At 38.7% G+C, this 24,577-nt stretch overlaps 1 protein-coding gene across 1 annotated transcript; it reads left to right on the top strand.

Moving 5' to 3' along the window:
- The first annotated feature begins 9,281 nt into the window (after positions 1 to 9,281).
- On the top strand, positions 9,282 to 9,522 carry LOC122737170 (ATP synthase subunit e, mitochondrial-like). Its single transcript, XM_043979638.1, has one exon. The coding sequence runs from the start codon at positions 9,282 to 9,284 to the stop codon at positions 9,495 to 9,497; it is 216 nt and encodes a 71-aa protein (XP_043835573.1). The 3' UTR covers positions 9,498 to 9,522.
- The last annotated feature ends 15,055 nt before the right edge of the window (positions 9,523 to 24,577 follow it).

Consider the following 24,577-nt stretch of genomic DNA (forward strand, 5'->3'; position numbering starts at 1 on the left):
TCAGTATAGATTTTTAGCTTTAAGAAGGGAATATGGGGGCAGCTAGGTGGCACAGTGGATAAAGCACCGGCCCTGGATTCAGGAGTACCTGAGTTCAAATCCGGCCTCGGACACTTGACACTTACTAGTTGTGTGACCCTGGGCAAGTCACTTAACCCCCATTGCCCCACAAACAAACAAAGAAACAAACAAAAAAATAAGGGAATATGCTTTTTTTTTTTTTTTTGGTGAGGCAATTAGGGTTAAGTGACTTGCCCAGGGTCACACAGCTAGTAAGTGTTAAGTGTCTGAGGTTGGATTTGAACTCAGGTCCTCCTGAATACAGGGCTAATGCTCTATCCACTGCTCCACCTAGCTGCCCTGGGAATATGCTTTTACAACAAACATTTATTTTATTTTTTCCAGTTACATGTAAGGGTAGTTTTCAACATTCATTTTCATAAGATTTAGATTGCCAAATGTTTTGCCCTCCCTCTCTTTCCTCCCCCCTCCACAAGACCTCAACCAGGTTATATATGTACAATACACAAGTGCTCTTTTTATCAGTTCTTTCTATGGGGGTGGATAGTATGCTTAGTTCCTTGGGATTGTCTTGGATCACTGTATTGCTGAGAGTAGTTAAGTCATTCACAATTGCTAATAAAACAATACTGCTGTCACTATGCACAATGTCCTTCCAGTTCTGCTCACTTCACTATACATTGGTTCATATGAGTCTTTTCAGGTTTTTCTGGTATCATCCTGTTTGTCATTTCCTATAGCACAATACCATTCCACTACAATCATATACCATAGCTTTTTCAGTCATTCCTCAATTGAAGGACATTCCCTTGATTCCCAATTCTTAGCCACCACAGAGAGTTGCTATAAATATTTTTGTACAATTTTCCCCTTTTTCTCTTTTTCATGATTACTATTAACTGTTTCCCTCCATCCTATTCCTTTCCCCATGATATTGACTCTATTATTTATCTTCTTTCACCCCATCCCTCTTCAAAAGGGATTTGCTACAATCTGTCCCCTTCCCCAATCTGTCCTCCCTTCTTTTGCTCCTCTCTATTTATCCCCTTCCTCTCCTATTTTCCTATAGGGTTAGATTACTCCACCCAACTGAGTGTGTATGCTATTCCCCCCTTGAGCTAATTCTGATAAGATTGAGGTCTTTGAGCCAATTCTGATGAGTGTTAGGCTCATTTACTGCCCAGATTAAATAGATTACTCCACCCAATTGTGTGTGTGTGTGTGTGTGTGTATGTGTTAATCTCTCCTTGAAGCAACTCTGATGAGTTTAAGGTCTTTGAGCCTATTCTGATGATTGTAAAGTTCATTTACTGTGCAGCTCCTCCCCCTTGTCTTCCCCCACTCCATAAGTCCTTTCCAGTTTCTTTCATGTGGGATTTTACGCCATGCTACCTCTGCCTTTCCCCCTCCCCCAGTGCATTCCCCTCACCCCTCAATTTAACCCTAAAGATATCATCATGGGGCAGTTAGGTGACATAGTGGACAAAGCATCCACCCTGAACCCAGGGAGATCCCAGCCAAAACCTTGCCTCAGACACAAGATAGCCACCCACTGTATGAACCCAGGTAAGTGCCCCAACTCCAATTTTTTATGGTTCTCTAGGGTCTTGCATTTGAAAGTCAAATTTCCCATTCAGTTGAGGTTTTTTTTCATTATGAATACCTGAAAGTCCTTTTTTTCATTGAAGTCTCATTTTTTCCTCTGAAAGATTATGATGAGTTTTGCTGGGTAGGTGATTCTTGGTTGTAATCCCAATTCATTTGCCCTCTGGAATATCATATTCCATGCCCTCCTGTCCTTTAATGTAGAAGCTGCTTGATCTTGTGCTATCCTGACCAGGGCTCCACAGTACTTGAATTCTTTCTTTTTGGCAGCTTGCAGTATTTTCTCCTTGACTTGGGAGTTCTGGAATTTGGCTATAATATTCCTAGGAGTTTTCCTTTTGGGATCTCTTTCAGGAGGTTATCAGTGGATTCTTTCAATTTCTATTTTACCTTCTGCTTCTAGAATAGCAGGGCAATTTTCCCTGACAATTTCTTGGAAGATGATGTCTAAGCTCTTTCCTTGATCATGGTTTTCAGGTAGACCAATATTTTTTTCTTTTTTTTTTTTTTTAGTGAGGCAATTGGGGTTAAGTGACTTGCCCAGGGGCACGCAGCTAGTAAGTGATAAGTGTCTGAGGCCAGATTTGAACTCAGGTACTCCTGACTCCAGGGCCAGTGCTCTATCCACTGCGCCACCTAGCTGCCCCTAGAACAATATTTTCAAATTATCTCTCCTGGACCTATTTTCCAGGTCAGCAGTTTTTCCAAGAAGATATTTCACATTACCCTCTATTTTTTTATTCATTTGAATTTGCTTTATTGTGTCTTGGTTTCTCATAATGTCACTATCTTCCATTTGTTCAATCCTAATTCTTAGGCAATTATTTTCATCAGAGAGCTTTTGTACATCCTTTTTCATTTGGCCAATTTGGCTTTTCAAGTTGTTGACTTTTTTTCATGTCTTTCCTGCATCACCCTCATTTCTCTTTCCATTTTTAAACTCTACCTCTCTAACTTTATCTTCAAAGTCCTTTTTGAGAGCCTCTATGGCCTGAGATCAATTCATATTTTTCTTGGAAGCTTTAGGTATAGGGGCCCTGACATTGACATCTTCCTCTGAGGGTGCACCTCGATCTTCCTTGTCACTAAAGAAACTTTCTATGGTCCTCACCTTTCTCTGTCTGCTCATCTTGCCTTTCTTTTACTTGACTTTTAGCTCCTTAAAGTGGGACACTGTTTCCAAGCTGCACTATCCCAAACTTCAGAAGGTCCCAGGTGGTATGATTTAAGGACGAACAGGTTCTTCCCTCACATAGCCTATTCCCTGATTCATAGATGACCCCAGACCAACTTGCTAATCAACCAGCTTTGTGTGTTGTGGTTGTTAGCTCTGATGAGCCTGTGCTCCTTCCCCACCTGGGCCACTGCTACTCAAGCCTACCTCCTGGTTCCCAGCAGGGGTGAAAAACCCAAGTTCTGCCTCAGCACCAGCATAGACCCTTGTAATCTCCCCCCTGCCAAGGGCTCAGCACTCTCACCAGACTGTGAGCTAAGTTCCAGATGACACTGGCTCTTCAGCTAATTCAGAGGCTCTAGGGGATCTCTTTTTCTGGCAAGGCCTTCCTAGGACTGGATCTGTTTCAGGGTGACTGTGGGTCTGTGCTCCACTCCTGTCTCAGTACAGTAGCTCCCTCCTTCCTACCTTCCAAACTGTCCTTGGTTGGAAGATGATTTCAGCATATTCTTCTGTGGGTTTTGCTGCTCCAGGAATTCCAAGGTTGCTCAAAAGAACTGTTACCTTGTTGAAGATCTGAACAGTGAAGACAGGCATTATATCATAATTTTTTGTATGTCTCAGCATTATTCTGGGTTGAAGATATAGCTAGGTAGTCAACTTTTGGCTTCTCTCTCAAACCAGAGACATACTGGTTATTAGTATCTCCCATCTCTGCCTCTTCAGAGATTCCCAAACACAAGTTATTAGGTAGATGTGACTTCTGCTCAAACATCAGCAAGTAAATTATAAAGCCAATGGCATCATCCCTGGAGAATTATCTGAATATACAAGAAAAGCCACATGCTGTCCCCAATGGGATTTTTATTGTGGTCTCAGCATCTCTAACATGTTCATCAAAATGTGGTTGTAGCATTCAGATTGTGGGTCCTCTTGAGGGTGGTTAAATGTTGTTCTAAATTTCTTGATGCCAGCCAAAGCCAACATCCCTTTAATCAGTATATTTTCCAATTCTCTGCCTTGGTCTTAATGGATCCTGGCAAGAAGTACATCTGTTGTGAAATAGATTTACCACAGTATTTTAGCAATTATATAGACTATCTAGCTTCTGTATATATATATATATATATATATATATATATATATATATATATATATATATATGTGTGTGTGTGTGTGTGTGTATATATATATATATATATACACATATGTATGTATACCTAGTGAAATGGTTTATTACTATTACATGACATGTTCTTTCTATCTCTTTCTAGAGATGGAAAGTCAACAAAAATAGTTTCAAAGTTTTGCTAGTACATATCTTATGTGAGTATACAACATAAAGTGGTTATATTTTCTTTGCAAACAGTAGGCATAAATAAATCCCACGCTTCTTAGTGACATCTGAAGACATATTGGGCCATTAAAATCTATCTGTTACTAGTTATAGGTTCCTCCTGACCTCATATGACCTCATGTCTAAGGTCATCCAGGTACCATGTTTAGGATCAGTGACTGTTCCAGTGTTCTGTTGTACAACTCCAACTTTTGCCATTGTCGGATATGGTCAAGTGCTTTCAAAAGACTAACTAGCACTTGAGCCCTTGGACATCACCACCTCATCATTGGCTTGTATTACAGAACACAGCCCTTCATCAGCCATCTGTTCTCTTTGCCAAAGCATTCAGCTGCATTGCCATTGGCATGTAGTCCAGTCCTTTGGTTGTCACACAGAGTGTTCATTTCTTTAGATATTATCAGAGCTTTTGTGTCATTATCTTTTGGACAGTACAACTGTATATATGCCAGTCTTACCTAGCCAGAGGTAAATGCTGAATTCATAGTTATCTAATGCTGGTACCCATCTCTGCAAAACAATATTTAACTTGGTACTGGTCAGCATTTGCTAATGAATTGTTGTCAGTTCACACTTGCAACTTTTTTCCATGCAAACAGACTTCATATTTCTCAGTAAAAACTCATTTTAGAGCCAGAAACTCAGCTTGTGGTTGGATCAGTCTATCTTGGTGTTACTCAAGCCTTTGCAATTTGTTTCATGAGACCATCACTCTTAGTACAGGACTGCTCCCTAAGCCTCGAAGCTGCTGTTTACTACTCTATACTTAGCTGTGGAGTCACTGGGCAACTTCTCTGTGGAGGTAGGACAGAAAGGCTTGCTTGGGATAGCATAGGCTAACACTGGCTCATGTGTGAGACAGTTGGCAAAGTCTTTGAAAGATTGTACACATCTGTCTGACCAATGATCCACAAAGGGCTTTGTTGTTTTCAAAACAACTTCTTGTTTCTTGTTTTTCTGCTTCTTTGTTCAGTCATGTCTGACTCTGTGACCCTATTTAGGGTTTTCTTGGCAGAGATAGCAGAATGATTTATCATTTCCTTCTCCAGTTCATTTTACACATGAGGAGCTGAGGCAAACAGTGCTAAGCAATTCTCCCAGTTTCACATAGCTGCTAAGTATCTGAGGCTGGATTTGAACTCATTAAGATGAGTCTTCCTTATTTAAGCCCAATGCTCTATTCACTTGTGTCACCTAGCTGTCCCTTTTCTGCTTCTACACATGTTTAACCTTATATGCTGTAGTGAGGCCATTTAATGTTTTAGTAATAGTAGCATAGTTTGCCTTGGGAGATGAGCAAAAACTCAAAATAAAAGTTTTCTTTGTGAGACCAAATTACTACTTCCTTTTGTGGGAGACATTTTGTAAGGTAAATGTTGGAGCAGGGAAGGACTAGCACCTATGGGACCAAGAAAGATCTCATGCTGAAAGTGAATGATTGAGTCTTACAGGAAATATAGGTTCTAAGAGGCAGAGAGGTACTCCAGGTATGGGAGACAGTCATTGCAAAATCATGGAGATAGAAGTCTAAGTGTGTGTGAGGAACAAATTGCAAGAAAGCTGGTTTGAGTAGACCATAGATTGCATGAAGTGGAAATGTAAGAAAGGTCAAGGTAATCCACAAGAAGACTGGAATGGTAGGGTGGGGCCATTTTATAAAGAGCTTTAAATAACAAACAAAGGAATTTACATTTTATAGTAGAAGCAAAAGGTAACTACTTGAGTTTCTTGTGTAGGTGGTTGGTATAATTAGACCTATACTTTAGGAAAATCACTTTGGCAGCTGGGTACACTAGGCCACATTATTTCTATGGTCTCCACTGTCAATTAACTCAAGTCAACACACATTAAGTACTGACTGTGGAAAGATATTGTACCTTGTCTTGGGAATCTAAAAATGAGTCAGATACAATTCACAAGGAGCTGTATTCTATTAGTGGGTGACATGGAACAATGTGTACATGGATAAGTAAAAATATAAAATAATTTAAAGAAAGAAAAAGCACTGAAAAGGGTGAGGGAAGAAAATCAGCAAAGACCTCATGACCTAAGAGAACCTGAATTATGCTTTGAAGGAATTTTAAGTAGTGGAAAGAAGGGGGAAGTGCATTCCATAAATGGAAGACCAACATGAAATATGTCATAGACAAAGGCATGGAGAGAGAAGATGAAATGTCATTTATAGGATATAAGACAGGATACCTGTGTAAAAAAGCCAATGGTACTAGGTACATATGACAAGTGTCCAGTCATATAGGAATGTAAATAGTATGTTTTGTCCATTTAGGTTATTTGTGTTCACATGGTTGTGTTGAGATATGGCTCCCAGGGAGGCATGGATGAATATCTCTAGAGTAGAGTCTTTTTCAACAACCCTTCTCCAAGGATATTGGGGCTACTCTCCTCTTCTCAGAGAAAGGGCACCAGGTTAGAATTTTTTCTATCCACTCTCCCCACCAAATTTTTAGTCTAGGGAAATAATTTTTAGGTTCAAGCTGAGCACCTGATTGCTATTCCTTAATGGGAAGGGGGAAGTCCAAGGTATGAATCAAAGGCTTTAATTCCTTCACACTGATGCCAGTTCCATGATGAACACAAATAAGAAACAGCAAATAAACCCACTTATCCAAGCCAAAAGCAAAGTAGAAATCAGAGAAGGTACACAGAGTAAATAAACTCTTGCATTTAGGATCAAGAAAATTCAGCTCAGTCAAAAGAGAGAGTCTCAGGTTTTGCCCAAGGGGAAAATCTTTAGTTGAGGGAGAAAGAGAGAGAGACAGAGAGAGACAGAGAGAGACAGAGACAGAGACAGAGAGAGACAGAGACAGAAAGACAGAGACAGACAGAGACAGAGAAGCAGAGACAGACAGACTGAGAGAGTAACAAAGAGAGACAGAGAGACAGAGACACACACAGAGACAGACAGAGACAGAGAGAGGGAGAGACAGAGATTTGATGTGATTGTGGGTATCAGTAGTCAGGGAAGGTGTTATAGAAGAGATAAGACTTAGCTCTTGAAGTGTATTTTGAGGGATGTATACTTACAACATAGATTCAGAGCTGGCAGTACCTTTAGAGGCCAATTAGTTTGACCTCATTTTACAGATGAAGAAACTGAGACCGGGAGAGGTTAAGTGACTCACTGAACATTACACAGGTAGTAATTGTTAGAGGCTGGATTTAAACCCAGGTTCTCTGACTCCACATCCAGTGCTCTACTGTGATATAATTAAAAGAAGTGTGGATCCCCATTATAGTATAGCTTATTATCCAATTGGTTCAGATATCCCACAGGTCAAACCATACCCCAAAATATAATGCCCCCAGGGCTTCTCTCTCAGGGGTCATGTCCTACAATACAAAGGGTATGTCAGTTCTATTTCTCTCTAGCAGTGTTCTAAAGGGGCTCACTCTGCATCCACTCTTTGTTTATAGAGTTGGCTCTCAAGCCACTGCTAACTTTAACTTCTCAAACCCCCCAGGCTGGACTCCGAGTCAGGCTATAATTAGGGCTATAGGTAAGGGGTGGGTAAATTTAGTTGAAGAGTACTGGTTTATGTTTATCCTTGGCTTCACTTGCTCTTTCATACATTATCCCCAGTTGAAGATATTTGTTTATAACAAAGCGACTCACCCTTGAGATACCCTGAGAAGAGAGTTCATAGTGAATTTGCAATGACTACATTAACAGTGAAGTCTTGCATATTATTTTTAATTTTTTTTTGAAATGGAGAAGTTGGTCCATTTATTGAGCAAGTTGCAAACCACTTGTTAGGTTGGTGGTCTTTTGCCAGTGGATGAATTTACTGACTCTGTAAAACAGGCTTAGCATGATGGGGTAAACCAGAGATGTGACCACATTGGTTAATAAAGTCCATGGCATTCTGAGCCTTTTTTGAAAAAGAAGGTTGACCTCATTTCTTCCTGAACAAAAATAGCATTTGATGCCAAGACCTTTTTCATAAGTCACCACTGGACCCATAGCGCCATTTTTTTTTTTGCCCTCGTGGTATGTGTTCCCACCCTTCTACTCTCTGTTATTTGTCTTGGTGGTTACAAGTGGAAAGGAGCAATTCAGAGGCAACCCAATGGTCTCTCCTTTTTCCTCTTCCTAGTTCAACTTCTTTTACCATGATCCTTATAAAAACAGAACAATGCCCCTGCTAGGGGATGGCAGCTACAGGGGCCATGTGGTGCAGTGGGAAGGATGTTGGCTCTGAAGTCAGAGGGACTGGATTAAAATACTGCCTGATACTCCCTGTTTAACTTTGAGAGAGTTACTTAATGTCCCCGGTCTTCAGTTTCTTCGTCTGTAATATTGGAGGGGATAGTGAGGTGTGCTAGATGGTTCCTGAGTTTGCAATGTATAATTCCATGATCTGGGTTCAAATTCCAGCTCTGCCACTAGCTCCCTTTGTAGCAAGTCACTGCTATATATATACACACACACATATACACACATGTAGTATATGCATATTTGTTACTTCTCAGTCATTTTTCAGTCGTGTTTGATTCTTTATTACCCCATTTGAGGTTTTCTCAGCAATGATAATAGAGTATTTTGCCATTTCATTCTCCAGCTCATTTGACAGATGGTTAAACTGAGGTAAATAGAGTTAACTGACTTGGGAAGGGTCACACAGCTTGTGAGTGTTTGAGGCCAGATTTGAATTCAAGGAAGATGAATTTTCCTGACTCCAGGCCCAACACTATCCACTGTGCCACCTAGCTGCCTATTGGTGACTTAAGAACTTATTAAGATCATAGCTCTAGAGATGGAAAGGACCTTAGAGTTTATCTCATTCAGCATTCTCATAGCAGGTGTCTCCCCTACTATTCCATTTTAATGCTTCTGTTTTGTTGCTTTCAATCAATCTATTACTTGGCAGTTCATTGGAATCAGAGCTCAGAACTACAGACTTAAGAAGCTGTTGACCCAAAAATAGAATATCAAAATTGGGAAGAATTACTATGTGGGGGGACTCATGCTCCACGTGTAAAATTGAAGCAGTATGTCAGGTCACAAGTATTTATTAAACACTTGCTGGGTACATTGTTGAAAATATTTTTTTTAAAAAAAGGAAAAGTCTATTTCTGCTTCCGGGTCCAGGGTCAGTGGGAAAAATGGTGCCACCCGTGAATGTCTCCCCGCTCATCAAGGTGGGACGGTATTCGGCCCTGCTCTTGGGTGTAGCCTACGGATCGAAGTTCTATGCTTACCTAAAGCCCCGGGAAGAAAAAGAACGGAAGCTAGCGGCCGAGCAGAAAAAGAAGGAAGAAGAGATGAGGAGGGTTCAGCAGCAATTGGAAGAAGCCCGAGATGACACCATATTGAAATAAAAAATTTGCTGTTTTCTTCTGCAAGAGTTATTATCTAATAAAGATTTCTATAATGTAAAAAAAAAAAAAAAAGGAAAAACAGGGGCAGCTAGGTGGCGCAGTGGATAAAGGACCCGCCCTGGAGTCAGGAGTACCTGAGTTCAAATCCGGCCTCAGACACTTAACACTTACTGGCTGTGTGACCCTGGGCAAGTCACTTAACCCCAATTGCCTCACTAAAAAAAAAAAAAAAAGGGAAAAACAAACAGTTCCTACCCTCAAGGAATTGTATTTTAAAAGGAGAGATATGGAATTAACTAGGTATATTTAAGCATACAGATAAGATGGGAAATATCCTCATAGGTAAGGCACTAGCAGCTAGTGGGACTGAGAACAGCTTCCTATGGAAGATGAGATTTGAGTGAATCTTGAAGATAGGGGAACTAAAGCACTGTAGAAATATATGTCAATTTTCTTATTGAAAATAGCAAGGTGGCAGAATAGTATAGTAGAAAGAGGGATTGATTGTGGACTCAGGAAATCTTTTCCCCAAGCCTCATTCTGAAACATACTATCTGTGTGTCCCTAGATGAGGGCCTTGATCTCTCTATCTCAGTTTCCTCAATTTAAAAATGGTGGTCATAATCCTTACATTTCCTATCTCATATGATTGTTGTGAGAAAAATACTTTATTATTATTATTATTTTTTGTGGGGCAATGGGGGTTAAGTGACTTGCCCAGGATCACACAGCTAGTAAGTGTCAAGTGTCTGAGGCCAGATTTGAACTCGGGTACTCCTGGATCCAGGGCCGGTGCTTTTATCCACTGTACCACCTAGCTGCCCCAAAATACTTTATTTTTAAAATAAAACATTTTTATTTAAAATTTTGAGTTTTAAATTCTATCCCTCTATCTCTCTTATCCTCCCTCCCCTTTCCCATCCCTGAGACAGTAAGCAGATATAGATTATACCTGTGCAATTATGTAAAACATTACCATATTAGTCATTTTTTATAAAAAAACTTGGATAAATGAAAAACATGAAACAAAGTGAAAAATAGCATGCTTTAGTGTGTTCAATTAATATCAGTTCTTTTTTAAAAAATTATTTTATTTGTGATATATGATTATATTTCATACATATATCAAACAGATATAATACACACACATATATGACATATATAATGTAAATTTTTTACATTATTACATGTAGACATACCTAGATATAGTCTAATATATATAAATTAGTATTTTAAATCCTTAAAAAACTGTTTTATAAATAACATACATATCAATTTATATAAATAATTTAGATGACAAATTTGTTTAAATATAATTACTATATAAATAAGACCTAAATAACTCATAAATGCACAACATATATATTTATGTGTGTGTATATAAATACATATATGCCTCCTGTACCCTTACCAGCACACCCCTCTCCCTCCTTTCCAGATTAAACATTTTTATTTATGGTTTTTTTTTCCAATCTCTGTCCCTCCTTCCCTCCCTTCCCTCTCCCCTGCCTGAGTCATCAAACAATCTGATACAGGCCATATATATATGATCATGCAAAACATCACCATATTTGTCACTTAATGAAAGAATGTGAAAAATAGCATGCTTCAATTTGTTCCATCAATATCAGTTCTTTCCCTGGAGGTGGATAGTATGCTTCCCTTTTTGTCTTGGATTGTCTTGAATCATTGTATTGCTGAGAACAGTTGAGTCATTCTTCATTGAACAATATTACTATCTCTGTGTACAATGTTCTCTTGGTTCTGCTCAGTTCCAAATACATCATTTCATACATCTATTTCCAGGCTTTTTTGAAGCACTTATTTTTTCAAATAATTTATATAGTATTGGGATTCATTGTTCTTTAAAAGTTTGGTAGAATTAACTTGTGAATCCATCTTGTCCTGGAGATTTTTCAACTCATTCAACTTCTTCAAAAATTTAGATGCCATACCATTTGGTGCATATATGTTAAGGACTTATATGATTTCATTGTCCATGGTACGTTTCGGCAAAATATAGTTTCCTTCTTTATCTCTTTTAACTAGATCTGTTTTTGCTTTTGCTTTGTCTGAAATCATAATTGCTGCCAGTTCTTTCTTTGGAGGTGGATAGTATGCTTCATCATAAGTCCTTTGGGATTTTCTTGGATCATTATATTGCTGAGAATGCTTGTCATTCACAGTTCTTCATCAAACAATATTGCTTCACTGTGCATGATGTTTTCCCGGTTCTGCTCACTTCACTATACATGATTTCATATAAGTCTTTTCGGGTCTTCCTGAAATCATCCTGCTTGTTTCATATAGCACAATAATATTCCATTACAATCATATACCACTGCTTGTTTAGCCATTCCCCAATTGATGGGCATTCCCTTGATTTCCAACTCTTTAGTCACCACAAAAAGAGCTGCTAGAAATATTTTTGTACAAATAGGTCTTTTTCTTCTTTTTATGATCTTTTTGGGATATAAACCTAGCAGTGGTATTGCTGGATCAAAGGATATATACAGTTTTATAGGCCTTTGGACATACTTCCAAATTTCTCTCCAGAATGGTTGGATCAGTTCACAACTCCAACAATAGTGGGTTAGCATCCCAGTTTTCCCACATCTGCTCTAACATCCAACATTTTCCTTTAAAAAATATATATATATACATATATACACACACACACACACACACACACACACACACACACACACATATATATATATATATATATATATATATATATATATATGCCACTCTCATACTTATAAGGTGGTATCTCAGAGTTGTTTTAATTTACATTTCTCTGATCAATAGTGATTAAGAGCATTTTTTCATATGACTATAGATAGTTTTGATTTATTTTCTGAAAACTGCCTGTTCATATCAATTGGAGAATGGCTCACTTCATTATATATTTGAGAAATTAGGTCTTTATGAGAGATACTTGTTTCAAAATTTTCCCCCAGTTTTCTGCTTTCCTTATAATTTTGGTTGCATTGGTTTTGTTTATGCAAAATCTTAATTTTATATAATTGAAATTATCTATTTTATATTTTGTAATTCTCTTCTTATCTTCTTTGGTCCATAAATCTGACAGATAAGCGATTCAATGCTCTTTTAATTTACTTATGGTCTCACCCTTTATGTGTAAATCACGTACCCATTTTGACCTTATTTTAGTAAAAAAATTATTAACTTTAAAATGCTATAGAAATCAGCACTGCCACTGTTATTATTATTTTGCTGGTCAGTCATGTCCCAATTCTTTGTGACCCATGGACCATGGAATGTCAATACTCTCCATGGAGTTTTCTTGGCAAAGATACTGGAGTGGTTTCCATTTCCTTCTCCAGTGGATTAAAGCAAACAGAAGTTAAATGATTTACCCAGGGTCATGAAGTTAGCAAGTTAGAGGCCAGATTTGAACTCAGTTTTGCTGACTCCAGACACAGTATTCTGAGCCACCTAGTGCCTCCTATCATTATTATTACCATACTTGACTTTGCCCATTTATTCATACTGATGACATACAACCCCAGACTTCTAGTGCCTATAAGGATAATCGAAGCTCAGTCTATTTAGAACTCTGAATAGCTAGTCCTTTTTCATATCACAAGTTACAGGAAATATTGAGACCTAGAGAGGGTAAATGACTTTCCCAGGGTCACCCAATTAGTAAGTGAAAGAGCTGGGATTTGATTAGAAATTCTCTAAGTCAAATCTAATGCTTTAAAAACAAACAGAACAAAACAACCCCAAAATTGATACTTTGAAGTTCCTTTAGAAATGTTTATGAAAGAAAACTACCTAGTCCCAAACTGGATGGTGCTTATGATTCCTCACTTAAATTGTTTTTTTTTTTTTTTTTTTTTTTTTTTTAGTGAGGCAATTGGGGTTAAGTGACTTGCCCAGGGTCACACAGCTAGTAAGTATTAAGTGTCTGAGGCCGAATTTGAACTCAGGTACTCCTGACTCCAGGGCTGGTGCTCTATCCACTGCACCACCTAGCTGCCCCCCTCACTTAATTTTTAATTCAAATTTTCCAGGTCATTCTAGTCCTTCATTGTCATCAATAAGCCAAGGAATATAAATCTTCCTCATGGGACACTGACAGAAAGGGTATTTCCCTCAACCCTAATTCTATCTCTAAACTAAATTTGGGATTCACCTGTCTGAATACTTTGGGTGAAACTAACCTGCCCATTCGACAAGAATTGAAATGGTTCACAGAAACCACTCTGTGGTTTATGATGGTGACTCAGGACCAAGCCATTACCACTATAAAGTACAGAAAGGTTGTTTTGAAGGAGCTGGGGCTTAGTAATAAATGCAGCTAATGCAAGAAAATGGTGGCAGCCAAGCAACACATCTTCACAGCATGTAAAAAGTTGTGATTATCTTAGAAGACCTGACTTAAGAGTTTCAATAATACATCAGAAACTTAACTATCTTTCACTGATAGGCAGATGACAAATGCCCATTCTATAAATACTGACCTAAAAATAGCCCAGAGAATTTAACCAATTAATTATAATGGAATCAGAATATTGACCCAAACTGAAATGTTGCCCACAATTGCCCACACAAAAGGTTAATCCTCAAAAACTTAAGCATAACATTTAAATAGATGAAACAACACCAAATATTCCTAATATACAACCTACATGGATTCAAAGGCTTCCAAAATATAGAGACTTAACAGATATCTGAGTTATATGAGAAGAGGATATTATCCCCATCATCCTGATTGTTATTAGATTTGTACCAAGTATGCTTTTAATAAATTTCCATGGGAGTAGCTTAAATTATGACACTTTTATTCACCTACAAAAACCCCACTCATTTTATCTACTTGTGCATTACCTAATCCATTAGTCCATTAATCCACAGAACATTAAATATAAGATAATTACAGCAGGATGGTGACTAAGGAAGTTAGGTAGCATAGTGGACAGAGCACTAAAATGGGAGTCATGAAGACTTGAGTTTCAATTCTGTTTCAGACTCTTACCAATGGTGTCACCTGGGCAGGTCACTTAACCTCCTTTGGCTAATAATGAGGCCAATAATAGCACCTACCTCACATGGATGTTGTAATAATCAAATCAAATGAGATAATTCAGGGCATTCTAAAAGTCTTAGTGCTATCGTAAGACATTAAAATGATTAAGTTTTAATTTTTAATGTTAATATTTAAGCTATTAAGCATTAATATCTTACAAGTACTCTAAGGCCTTTGGGATACCCTCTATTTCTAAAGTGCTTTGCAAACCCACAAATGCTGTATAAATATTAGCTACTGTTATTATTATTATTGATTTTCCAGAATATTTCTATCTGAATCCCACAGAAAAATATGAGAAGAATGATTTTCTATAACAATAATATTTCAATCTGAACCCCAGCATAATGATGCAAAAAAGGATGAGATGATAATAATCATTATCAGAATAGTCCCAGAGCTGTTTTCCATGAGGATTTCAATATTTTTATTGAATTACACAAAGCTTCACAGAACAGTGGGAGAGACAACATGCGAAAAACTATGTATAGATAGATAAAATTGAGGGTATTATCAGAGGGAAGGCACTAAGATTAAAAAAGACCTGGAAAGACTTATTGCAGAATGTGGATTTTCAGCTGGGACTTGTAGTTGTAAATCAGGGAAGTTTAGAGGCAGAGATGAAGATGGATAATGTTCCAGGCATGGACTGGGGCGGGGCGGGGGGGGGGGGGGAAGAGTGGCACAGCAAATGAAAATTCTTGGAGTTAAGAGATGGAGTGTTTTATGAAAGGAACAAGAAGACTAAAATGATTAAATTAAGAGTTTCATGGAAGAGAGTAAAGGGTGAGGAGACCAGAAAGGTTCCTTCCAGGTTATGAAGGGCTTTGAAAGCCAGAGGCTCGACCCTGATATTATTAACTCCATTTTATAGAGGAGGAAGGTCCAGAGAGAGGGAGGACTAGTTCTAACTCTAAGACTGAGGATTTCTCCCTTAAGTCATTCTAAGCAGTAGTAACATTTATGTATTTTCATGATGCTCATTTTAAGACTGTCTTCAGGCTTTCAAAGGTTTTGCCTCACGACAGCCCTGGAATGTCAGTCAACAAGTATTTATTAAGTGCTTACTGTGTGCCAGGAAGGGAAGAAGTGCAAATATTATCAAGAGAAGAAAGAGAAAGCAATTTGTTTGAGACTGTTTTTACAACTTCTTGAATCTACCCTCTTTTCATTCAATAGTCAACAAACATTAGTCTAGTGTTTGCAGCGCCCTGTTTTAGGTGACGGGTTGGACTAAAAGAAAGAAATAGAAGATGTCAAGCTTCTGAAAGCTCTCCCCTCTGATTTCCTATATCTCAGCCTGAATCACTGACCAGGGAAGGTTGCTTCACTCAAAGGAAGGACTAAGTTGGATGGGAGAAGGCTTACCTATTTAAAAGTCCCTTGAGGTGTCAGAAAGGGGGGAGGCAGCATGGTTTAGGAGAGAGAACTATGGGCTCCAAAGCTAGAGGAACTATGAATGTGTAACCCTGGGGCAAGATTAAACTTAGGGGAAAACATGATAATTATCTTTGAATATTTGAAGGACTGTCATGTAGAATAGGTAAGAGACTTGATCTGTTTGGCCATATAGATGTTTCTACAGTGATGAAATTATAATTTGACCCTCCTTCCCTGCAAAAAAAAATTAATACTTATAGTTCCTCCCTCACAGCTTTCTGCTTGTTCTTCTTGCCTCAAGCCTCTACCCCATTTCAATTTGCCAAAGTGATTTTCTTAAGGAATAGGTCACACATTCCTTCCTCCCCTTCCTTCCCACTTACTCCATAAATTCCGATGACTTTCTGTTCCCTCCAGGATCAAAGTCCTTTCTAATCTGGCCCCTTTCTATCTTTTCAGTCTTCCTTACAATCTCCTATCATCTGAGTACTTAATCATATATTTACATTTTTCTGCATGTTTGCCTCCCCCAGTAGAGGTCAGGGACTTTGTTTCCCAAGTGCTCATTACAGTACCTGGCACATAGTGAACACTTAATGGATGTTTATTGACTGACTAACTGATTGAATCCAAATCTAGCTTTTTATCTACTAAAGTCACATTCTTATCTTCATTTTATAAATGAGGAAACTGAGGCACAGAGAGATTTAACTATCTCATCTAGGGACATACCTCTACTAAGGATCAAAACTTTATTTCAAACACAGATCTGTTGTTGCCAAATCAAATATTCTTCAAGCTGTGAATACCATTTTTTTTTTTTAGTGAGGCAATTGGGGTTAAGTGACTTGCCCAGGGTCACACAGCCAGTAAGTGTTAAGTGTCTGAGGCCAGACTTGAACTCAGGTACTCCTGACTCCAGGGCCGGTGCTCTATCCACTGCGCCATCTAGCTGCCCCTGTGAATACCTTTTAAAAAAATTAACCCTATTGAATGCAACGTGACTCATTTCTTAAACATTTATCTTACACACAGATAAGGTTCAATCTTGAACACTTCACTCTGAAATCTCTTCAGTTCATTTCCCCATATACATTTTTTTAAAATACCAAAATTTGGCTCACTTTTCCTATGATAAAGGGTCTCCCTGAGAGCATCAGAATTTGGTTCAGGCTTCTAAGGGCCTGTGTTAGTCCCTGGCTCTCGGAGGACATGCCTGAGCATGACACTACAGAAATATAAAATGCCTGCCTACACTGTACTGGGTATTGGATAAGATACAAATTTTGACAGTATATGGTATCTTCACTCATAGAAGTAAGGGCATGTAGTGAGCAGAGTGAGAGGGTAGGATGACACATGCTGATCTGACCAGATATGGACTATGGAGTTCAGTTCTGGCTCGCACATTAGAGAAAGTAGATGAATAAGCCGAAAAGCATCAAGATGATATCTCTAAGATAGTGAAAGTTCTCCAGGTCACATCAATGAATATCTTCCATGGGAATTAGAGATGTTTAGCTTGGGGAACAGAATATTAAGTGGGGACTTCATGGGCTATGCTTAATTATTTGAAGACTGCCAAGTAAAAGACAGATTAGATTTGTTTTTCTTGGTCATAGAGTCAGAATCAGTAGCGATGAGTAGAAATTCATAGTTAAATATATGCTTAAGGCTACAGAGGATAAAACAAGACAAAGCAAACTAAACAAAAAAGCCCCAACAATAGACTTCTTAATAATTAGGGCTATCCAAATGTGCAATGGGTTGCCTTGGAAAGTCATGTATTCCCCCTGACTGGAAGTTTTTGGGTAAAAACTGGATATTTTCTTCTCAGGTATATTACAGAGGGGATTCAGATTCAATTATGTTGAAGACCCTTTCAACAGGGAGATTCTGTGTACCTGTGAGGTCACATACACTCAGTAGCTGTGTGACCCTGGGCAAGTCACTTAACCTTGTTTGCCTCAGCTTCATCATCTATAAAATGAGCTAGAGAAGGAGATGAGAAACTACTATGGTATCTTTGTGAAAAAAACAAACAAACAAATGGGGTCACAGAGAGTTGTATATGACTGAAAAAAGAGAGAGTGTATAGATTGGGCAATAGGCGCTGGATGGTTTGAAAAGAGGATGAAGAGAGAAAAGGAGACAGAGTGGCTATAGATATAGGAAGAAAATGAGGAGATTGTTATTTCTGAAACCAAGAGAAGAGAGAGAGTATTTACAGGGAAGGGGAAGGCAAGTGTCAAATACTAGAAAGATATCAAGGAGCATGAGGATAAAAAAAGTATCAATGGTGTACAAAAGTACTTAGGGGTTCCAAAGGAGGTAGAGTCACAGCCAAATGGGAGTAGTCAAGACAGACTCCTTGGAGGAAGTGAGGCTAAAGTTATAGAGGAATATGAATTAATATCCTCTCCTAGAACTTACAAGGTCTTCGGACATTCTTGCTTTTTTGAAGCTCAAAAAACGAATCTGTTCCCCTTCTTTTAGGAAATAGGAGGAGCTAAATCTTCCATGGGTTCAATGGAGACACATCATGAAATTTTGGACTGCCAAAAGACATGGGTGTCTCCCAATATCATGTTACATTAGGAAGTATTTCCCTGTCAATCCTGAATGTGCTTCTTTGCAATTTCCACTTATTACTTCTGGTTCTTTCTTCTGGGGCCAAAGAGCAGTATTATATGCCTGGCATATAGGGACTGCTTGGTAAATGCCATTGACTGACTACTGAAGACAGCCATCATATGTCCCCCGAGTCTTTTCTTCTCCAGGTTAAACATCCCTAATGACTTCAGTTTATCCTCATATGGCATGAATTCAAAACCTTCCCCAATCTGTTTTCCCTTCTCTGTACACTTTCCAGTTTTCATCATACTTATTAAACTCTGGTTCCCAGAATGAAACACAATAAAACAGATGTGGTCTGACCAGGGTAGAGAACAGTGGAACTATAGTCTTATTCATTTGCTCATTCATTCATTCATTCATTCAATAAGTATTTATTAAACATTGCTGTATGCCAAGTACAATGCTAGGCAGTAGGGATGCAAAGACAAAAGTTAAACAGTGCCTGCCTGCAAGGAGATTCTATTTTACTTAAGAGGAAAAATGTACATAGAAATCTTCATACAAAATCGAACTAAATAAACACAAAGTAATGAAGCAATATCAGGGTGGGGTGGAATAGGGAGGTTGGAAGGCACTAACTCCTGGGCAAATCAGGAATGATTTTGATATAGGGGGTGGTATGGAGCTGAATCTTGAAGAAAACAAGTGATTCTGAGAGGTAGAAGTGAGGATTGAGTGTCTTCCAGATATAGGAGATGGAATATTATGTACAGGAATAGTAGAGAGGAATAGAATGTTTAATTGTCCCAGGAAGGCACAGTCTGCTGTCAGATTATAAGAGATTTTAAATGGTGAACAGAAGAGCTTGTATTTTACCTTAGAAACAAAAGGAAGCCATTGGGGCTTTGGGGGCAGGGTAGTGACATGATTTGGGCTTCAGGGCTATCACCTTAACAGGATGTGGGGATGATATTTTGAGGAGGGGAAAAACTGAGGGAGGGGAGACAATTAGGAGGCTATTTGCAAGTAGCCCAGGTAAGAAGAAATGCAGTCTTGAACAAGGTTGGTGGCCCTGTGAGTGGAAACAAATATGGGGACACCTAGGACAGCTAGGTAGCGCAGTGGATAAAGCACTGGCCCCGGATTCAGGAGGACCTGAGTTCAAATGTAGCTTCAGACACTTGACACTTACCAGCTGTGTGACCCTGGGCAAATCACTTAACCCCCATTGTCGTGGGAAAAAATATGGGGACACCTGATAGATGTTGTGGATGTGGAATCAGTAAGATGTGACATTTCTGGAAGCTATTACTCTCTTAAAGGAAGAGATCAGATTAACTTTTTAAAAATCTATTTATTTATTAAAAATAAACATTTTTATTTGTAGTTTTGGGTTACAATTTTTATCCCTCTTTCCCTCCCTTCTGTCACCCCTCCCTGAGCTGGCAAACAATCAGATATGGGTTATACATGTAGGACTATGTAAAACATCACCATATTTGTCATTTTGTACAAGAAAACTTGATTTAAAAAAATAAAAGTAAAAAAATAGCTTGCTTCAGTCTGTTCCATCAATATCAGTTCTTTCTTTGAAGGTGGATTGTATGTTTCATCAATATTCTTTTGGGATTGTCTTGGATCATTGTATTGTTGTGAATAGTTGTTATTCACAGCTCTTCATCAAATAATATTGCTGTCTCTGTGTACGATGTTCTCTTGGTGTTGCTCACGTTACATCAGTTCATATAAGTGTTTCCAGGCCTTTCTGAAATCATCCTGCTTGTCATTTCTTATAGCACCATAATATTCCATCACCATCATATACCACAGCTTGTTTAGCCATTCCCCTATTGATGGGCATTCCTTTGATTTCCAATTCTTAGCCACCACAAAAAAAAGAGCTGCTATATTTTTGTACAAATAGGTCTTTTTCTCTTTTTTGGGGATGGAGATCAGATTAAATTTTATGTCTGCCATATCACTTTTGACTCAATTGATTAAAATCCCCAGGTTTTTCCAGCTAAATGGCTGTCTAATCAAGTCTTCCCTATTTCATACTTGTAAAATGTTATTTTTTGTACCAAAGTTTCATACCAATTACATTTATTTAAGTCAGTATGATGTTTTAGTTTGTCATGACTTTTTAGGATCCTAACTCACTCCCTGTGCTAACTATGATTCTTTGCTGTGTCACTGGCAAAGTTGCTAAGTATGTCAACTAGATTTTTATTCAAGTGAGGGATAAAAATGTTAAGCAGTCTAAGTCAAATCACAGATCCTTGAGACATTCCACTGATGACCTTCCAAGATAATGAAAATTCCAGCCATTCAACTGATTCTCAATTCACCTACCTATACTATTTTCTAGATAGAATCTCTCCATCTTTAACATAGTTATCCAGTAGATGTTTTGTTAAAAATCTGTGTCAATTATATCCATGACATTTATCTGACCTACCAGTTAAGTAATACCATCAAAAAAGAAAATAAGGTTAGTTTGTCATGTTGTAATCTTGCCACAATCATGCTGGGTTTTTGTGTCAACCATTTCCTTTTCTAGAAACTTTCTACCCATCTCTTTAATTATACATTCTTGGATTTTGCCAGGAATCAAGTTGAGCTCAATAACCCATAATTTGCTGATGCAATTCTCTTCCTTTTCCAGCACAGCCAGACATTTGTCCTTCTTGGGTCCTGTGGCACCTCTCATGTTCTCCACATTCTTTCAATTATCACTGAGAGTGACTTAGCAAATATACCTTAGTGTTTTTCAATACCCAATTAGGCAATTCATCTGAGTCAGGTGACTAGAATTCATAAAGTTAGGGGCTTGACTATCTATTTTTTATTGTTATCAACTCACTCTACTAGCCCTTATTCTTTTATCCTTTTTGATCCAAAGGTCAGTCAGAGAAAACAAGTTAAAAAGATTTGAGTTTCTCTTGGCAGAGAAAACAAGTTAAAAAGATTTGAGCAGTTCTATCTTTTCTCTGTTATCATTTATTCTTGTCCCTTCTATCCTAGGCTCCAGTCATCTTTGATCTTCCTTTTCCCCCTTAACATAACCATAAACCTCCCTTTTTGTCTTCCTTAGCTTTTCTTACCAGATTTAACTTATCCTGAGCCTTAGAATTTCTACAGGACTTTTTTCTTCTTACAAGACTATGCCATGAATTTTCCTTCATCCTTTGTTACATGCCTTTGCTTCTACCTTCTGTACTCAAAAGAAAAGAACAGAAAAAAATCCTTTCTGTTTTTCCTTCCATTGATCTTTACCCAACTGTTCTCCACCAAACTTGTTCCCTCAATCTCCTGAAAATTTTCCCATGGCATTACAATCACAACATACTGTAATATTCTATCCTCTTTCTTTTAAAACATATTTAAAAATTGTTATTTTTTTGTGAGGCAATGAGGGTAAAGTGACTTCCCCAAGGTCCCACAGCTATTAAGTGCCAAGTCTCTGAGGTCAGACCTGAACTCAGGCCCTCCTGAATCCAGGGCAAGTGCCCTATCCATTGCACCACCTAGCTGCCCCAATCCTCTTTCTTTTGAATAAGACAGATATGCTTGTCCAGAGCGACAGGTTTCAGTGTTACTTATACTGTCAAATTTGCCTCCTTATTTGCCTCTTCTGGTTCATCTTGCTTATTGTCTAAACTTTGGGCATTTGTGTGTAGCATATAGATGTGAGCCACAAGCTCACTGGAGGCAAAATTAAAGAATGGTATTTATAAACCCATAGCCTTAAGCTATCTCAACTGATAGTTTTCTTTCACTGTAGCTATTATCTGTCCTCCTCCTCCTCCTCTTCCCACCATTTATATAGCACATTGAGGTTTGCAAAACATATGTTGTCTCGTTTGATCCTTATAATCCTGCAAGGTAGGTACTATCATTATTCCCATTTTACAGGTGAGGAAACTGAACCTAAGAGAGGTTAAGTGACTTGCTCAGGGTCACATAACTAGTAAGTGACCCAGGCAAGATATGAATTCAAGTCTTCCTGATTTCAAGTCTAACAAGTCAGCCAGTATACTACCTATCCGCTTGATACCTAGCTTGGGGGATAGGCATAAGCAGTATATTCCCACTTACTTGATTGAGGAGAAGAGGAATATACCAAATGGAATCACTATAGGACTGGTAATATGTTTGAAGCTGGGAACACTTGGGGATAAATCCCAGAAGAGCCGGGACCATATTGGATTATGTCCTTGAGGTCTATTGCCAATGGCAGCAAAGTCCCTGGGTCAGATTAATCTTAACAAAACCCACAAGGCCCCCCTGGAACTCAACCAACCAGCCTCCGAAACTTGGCTCCATCACCCTACCATTTAGAAAATGAGGCCTGCTCTTCTGTTCTAGATAGAGTGCAAGTCCTCATGCCTCAGAAGTGTATGACCCAAGCTTTTTTCAGGGGTGCAATATGTATTGAGAAATAAAACCAACCAGGATCATGTGTAGGGTGCGGCTAGTTTGGCCACAATCAATAGGCATGTGCTAAGGACAGGTTTTCTGTGGGTGGTCTTTTAATGTGGTATGTGTATGTGTGTGTGTGTGTGTGTGTGTGTGTGTGTGTGTGTGTGTATGTGGGGTGTGCTGCTCTCCTGTCTTTGCTCAATTAAGCCAAACCAAACCAAACACAACATTTTAAAGTACTCAGCATTCCCTAATATATCACAGTGTATTGGAACAAACAAAGGATTTGGATTTGAATTCTGTTGCTTCCGCTTCTTACCTGCCTGCCTATCATCTCTCTGGGCTGTAAAATGAAGAGATTGGAACAGATAATCTTTAAGGATCCTTCTTGACTCTAAATCCATGATAAGAAATGTCTTGAATGGAGGAAGATGTCTAAGCATGTCTAGGATCAGATATTTAAAGGCGTTTAAAACGTTTCAAGGGGGGCAGCTAGATGGCACAGTGGATAAAGCACCAACCCTGGATTCAGGAGGAACTGAGTTCATATCTAGCCTAAACACTTGACACTAGCTGTGTGACCCTGGGCAAGTCACTTAACCCTCATTGCCCACCAAAAAAAACAAACAAAAAAACCAACCCCCAAACCAAAACAAAACCAAAACAAAACCTTTCATGATCTGACTCCTGCCTCCTATTCCAACCTTATTCTTGTTATATTTTCATATTCTCTAATTCTGTCAAACTGGCCTTTTCACTATCCTTTTTACATAGTGGCCGGTTTCCTACCTCCAGGCCTTTTTACCAGTTCTCCCTCATGTTAGGGATGTGTTCCCACGCTTGGCCTCTCTAGAATGTCTAGTTTCTTTCTTTCTTTCTTTCTTTCTTTCTTTCTTTCTTTCTTTCTTTCTTTCTTTCTTTCTTTCTTTCTTTCTTTCTTTCTTTCTTTCTTTCTTTCTTTCTTCTTTCTTCTCTCTCTCTCTCTCTCTCTCTCTCTCTCTCTCTCTCTCTCTCTCTCTCTCTCTCTCTCTCTCTCTCTTTATTTCTTTCTTTCCCTGCTGCCTCCCCACTGTGATGGCATGGTCAGAATGCACAGCACTGAGTGGCTTCCTGCACATCGCCCATTCTGAGTAATTGCCCCTACTTCTTTGACATCTAGGTAGAAGGGAAATCCCTAACTGAGAAAGTGGTCTTTCTCTTTTCTTTTTTTTCCTTCTTTCACTGGGCAATGAGGTTAAGTGACTTGCCCAGGGTCACACAGCTAGTAAGTGTCAAGTGAATTTGAACTCAGGTCTTCCTGAATCTAGGGCCAGTGTTTTATCCACCCCGCCACCTAGTTGCCCCTCTAGTTTCTTTTAAGATTCAGCTCAAGCACCACCTGTCTATCTGTCTCTCCCCACAGTGCCTAACACAGTGTCTTACTCATAGTGGCTACTTGGATTAAATCACTTAATTGAATTGGTTAGGAATGAAGCTTAAGTGATATGAAAAGCAATGTGGAACTTCAGAGAAGGGAAGACATCAATACAGCCTTAGTGATCAGGAAGACTCCAAAGAGGAGGTGATATTTGAACAGGGTACTGCCAATGTGTAAAATTGGATTCTGTGGGTAGGAGGTGCCAGGGTATGTCAGCCAGGTATG

Source organism: Dromiciops gliroides, chromosome 1, assembly GCF_019393635.1.
Source record: "Dromiciops gliroides isolate mDroGli1 chromosome 1, mDroGli1.pri, whole genome shotgun sequence".
Classification (NCBI taxonomy): Eukaryota; Metazoa; Chordata; class Mammalia; order Microbiotheria; family Microbiotheriidae; genus Dromiciops; species Dromiciops gliroides.

Excerpts from the sequence above, each read along its gene's own strand:
- LOC122737170 (XM_043979638.1), top strand. The coding sequence starts at position 9,282 with ATGGTGCCACCCGTGAATGTCTCCCCGCTCATCAAGGTGGGACGGTAT.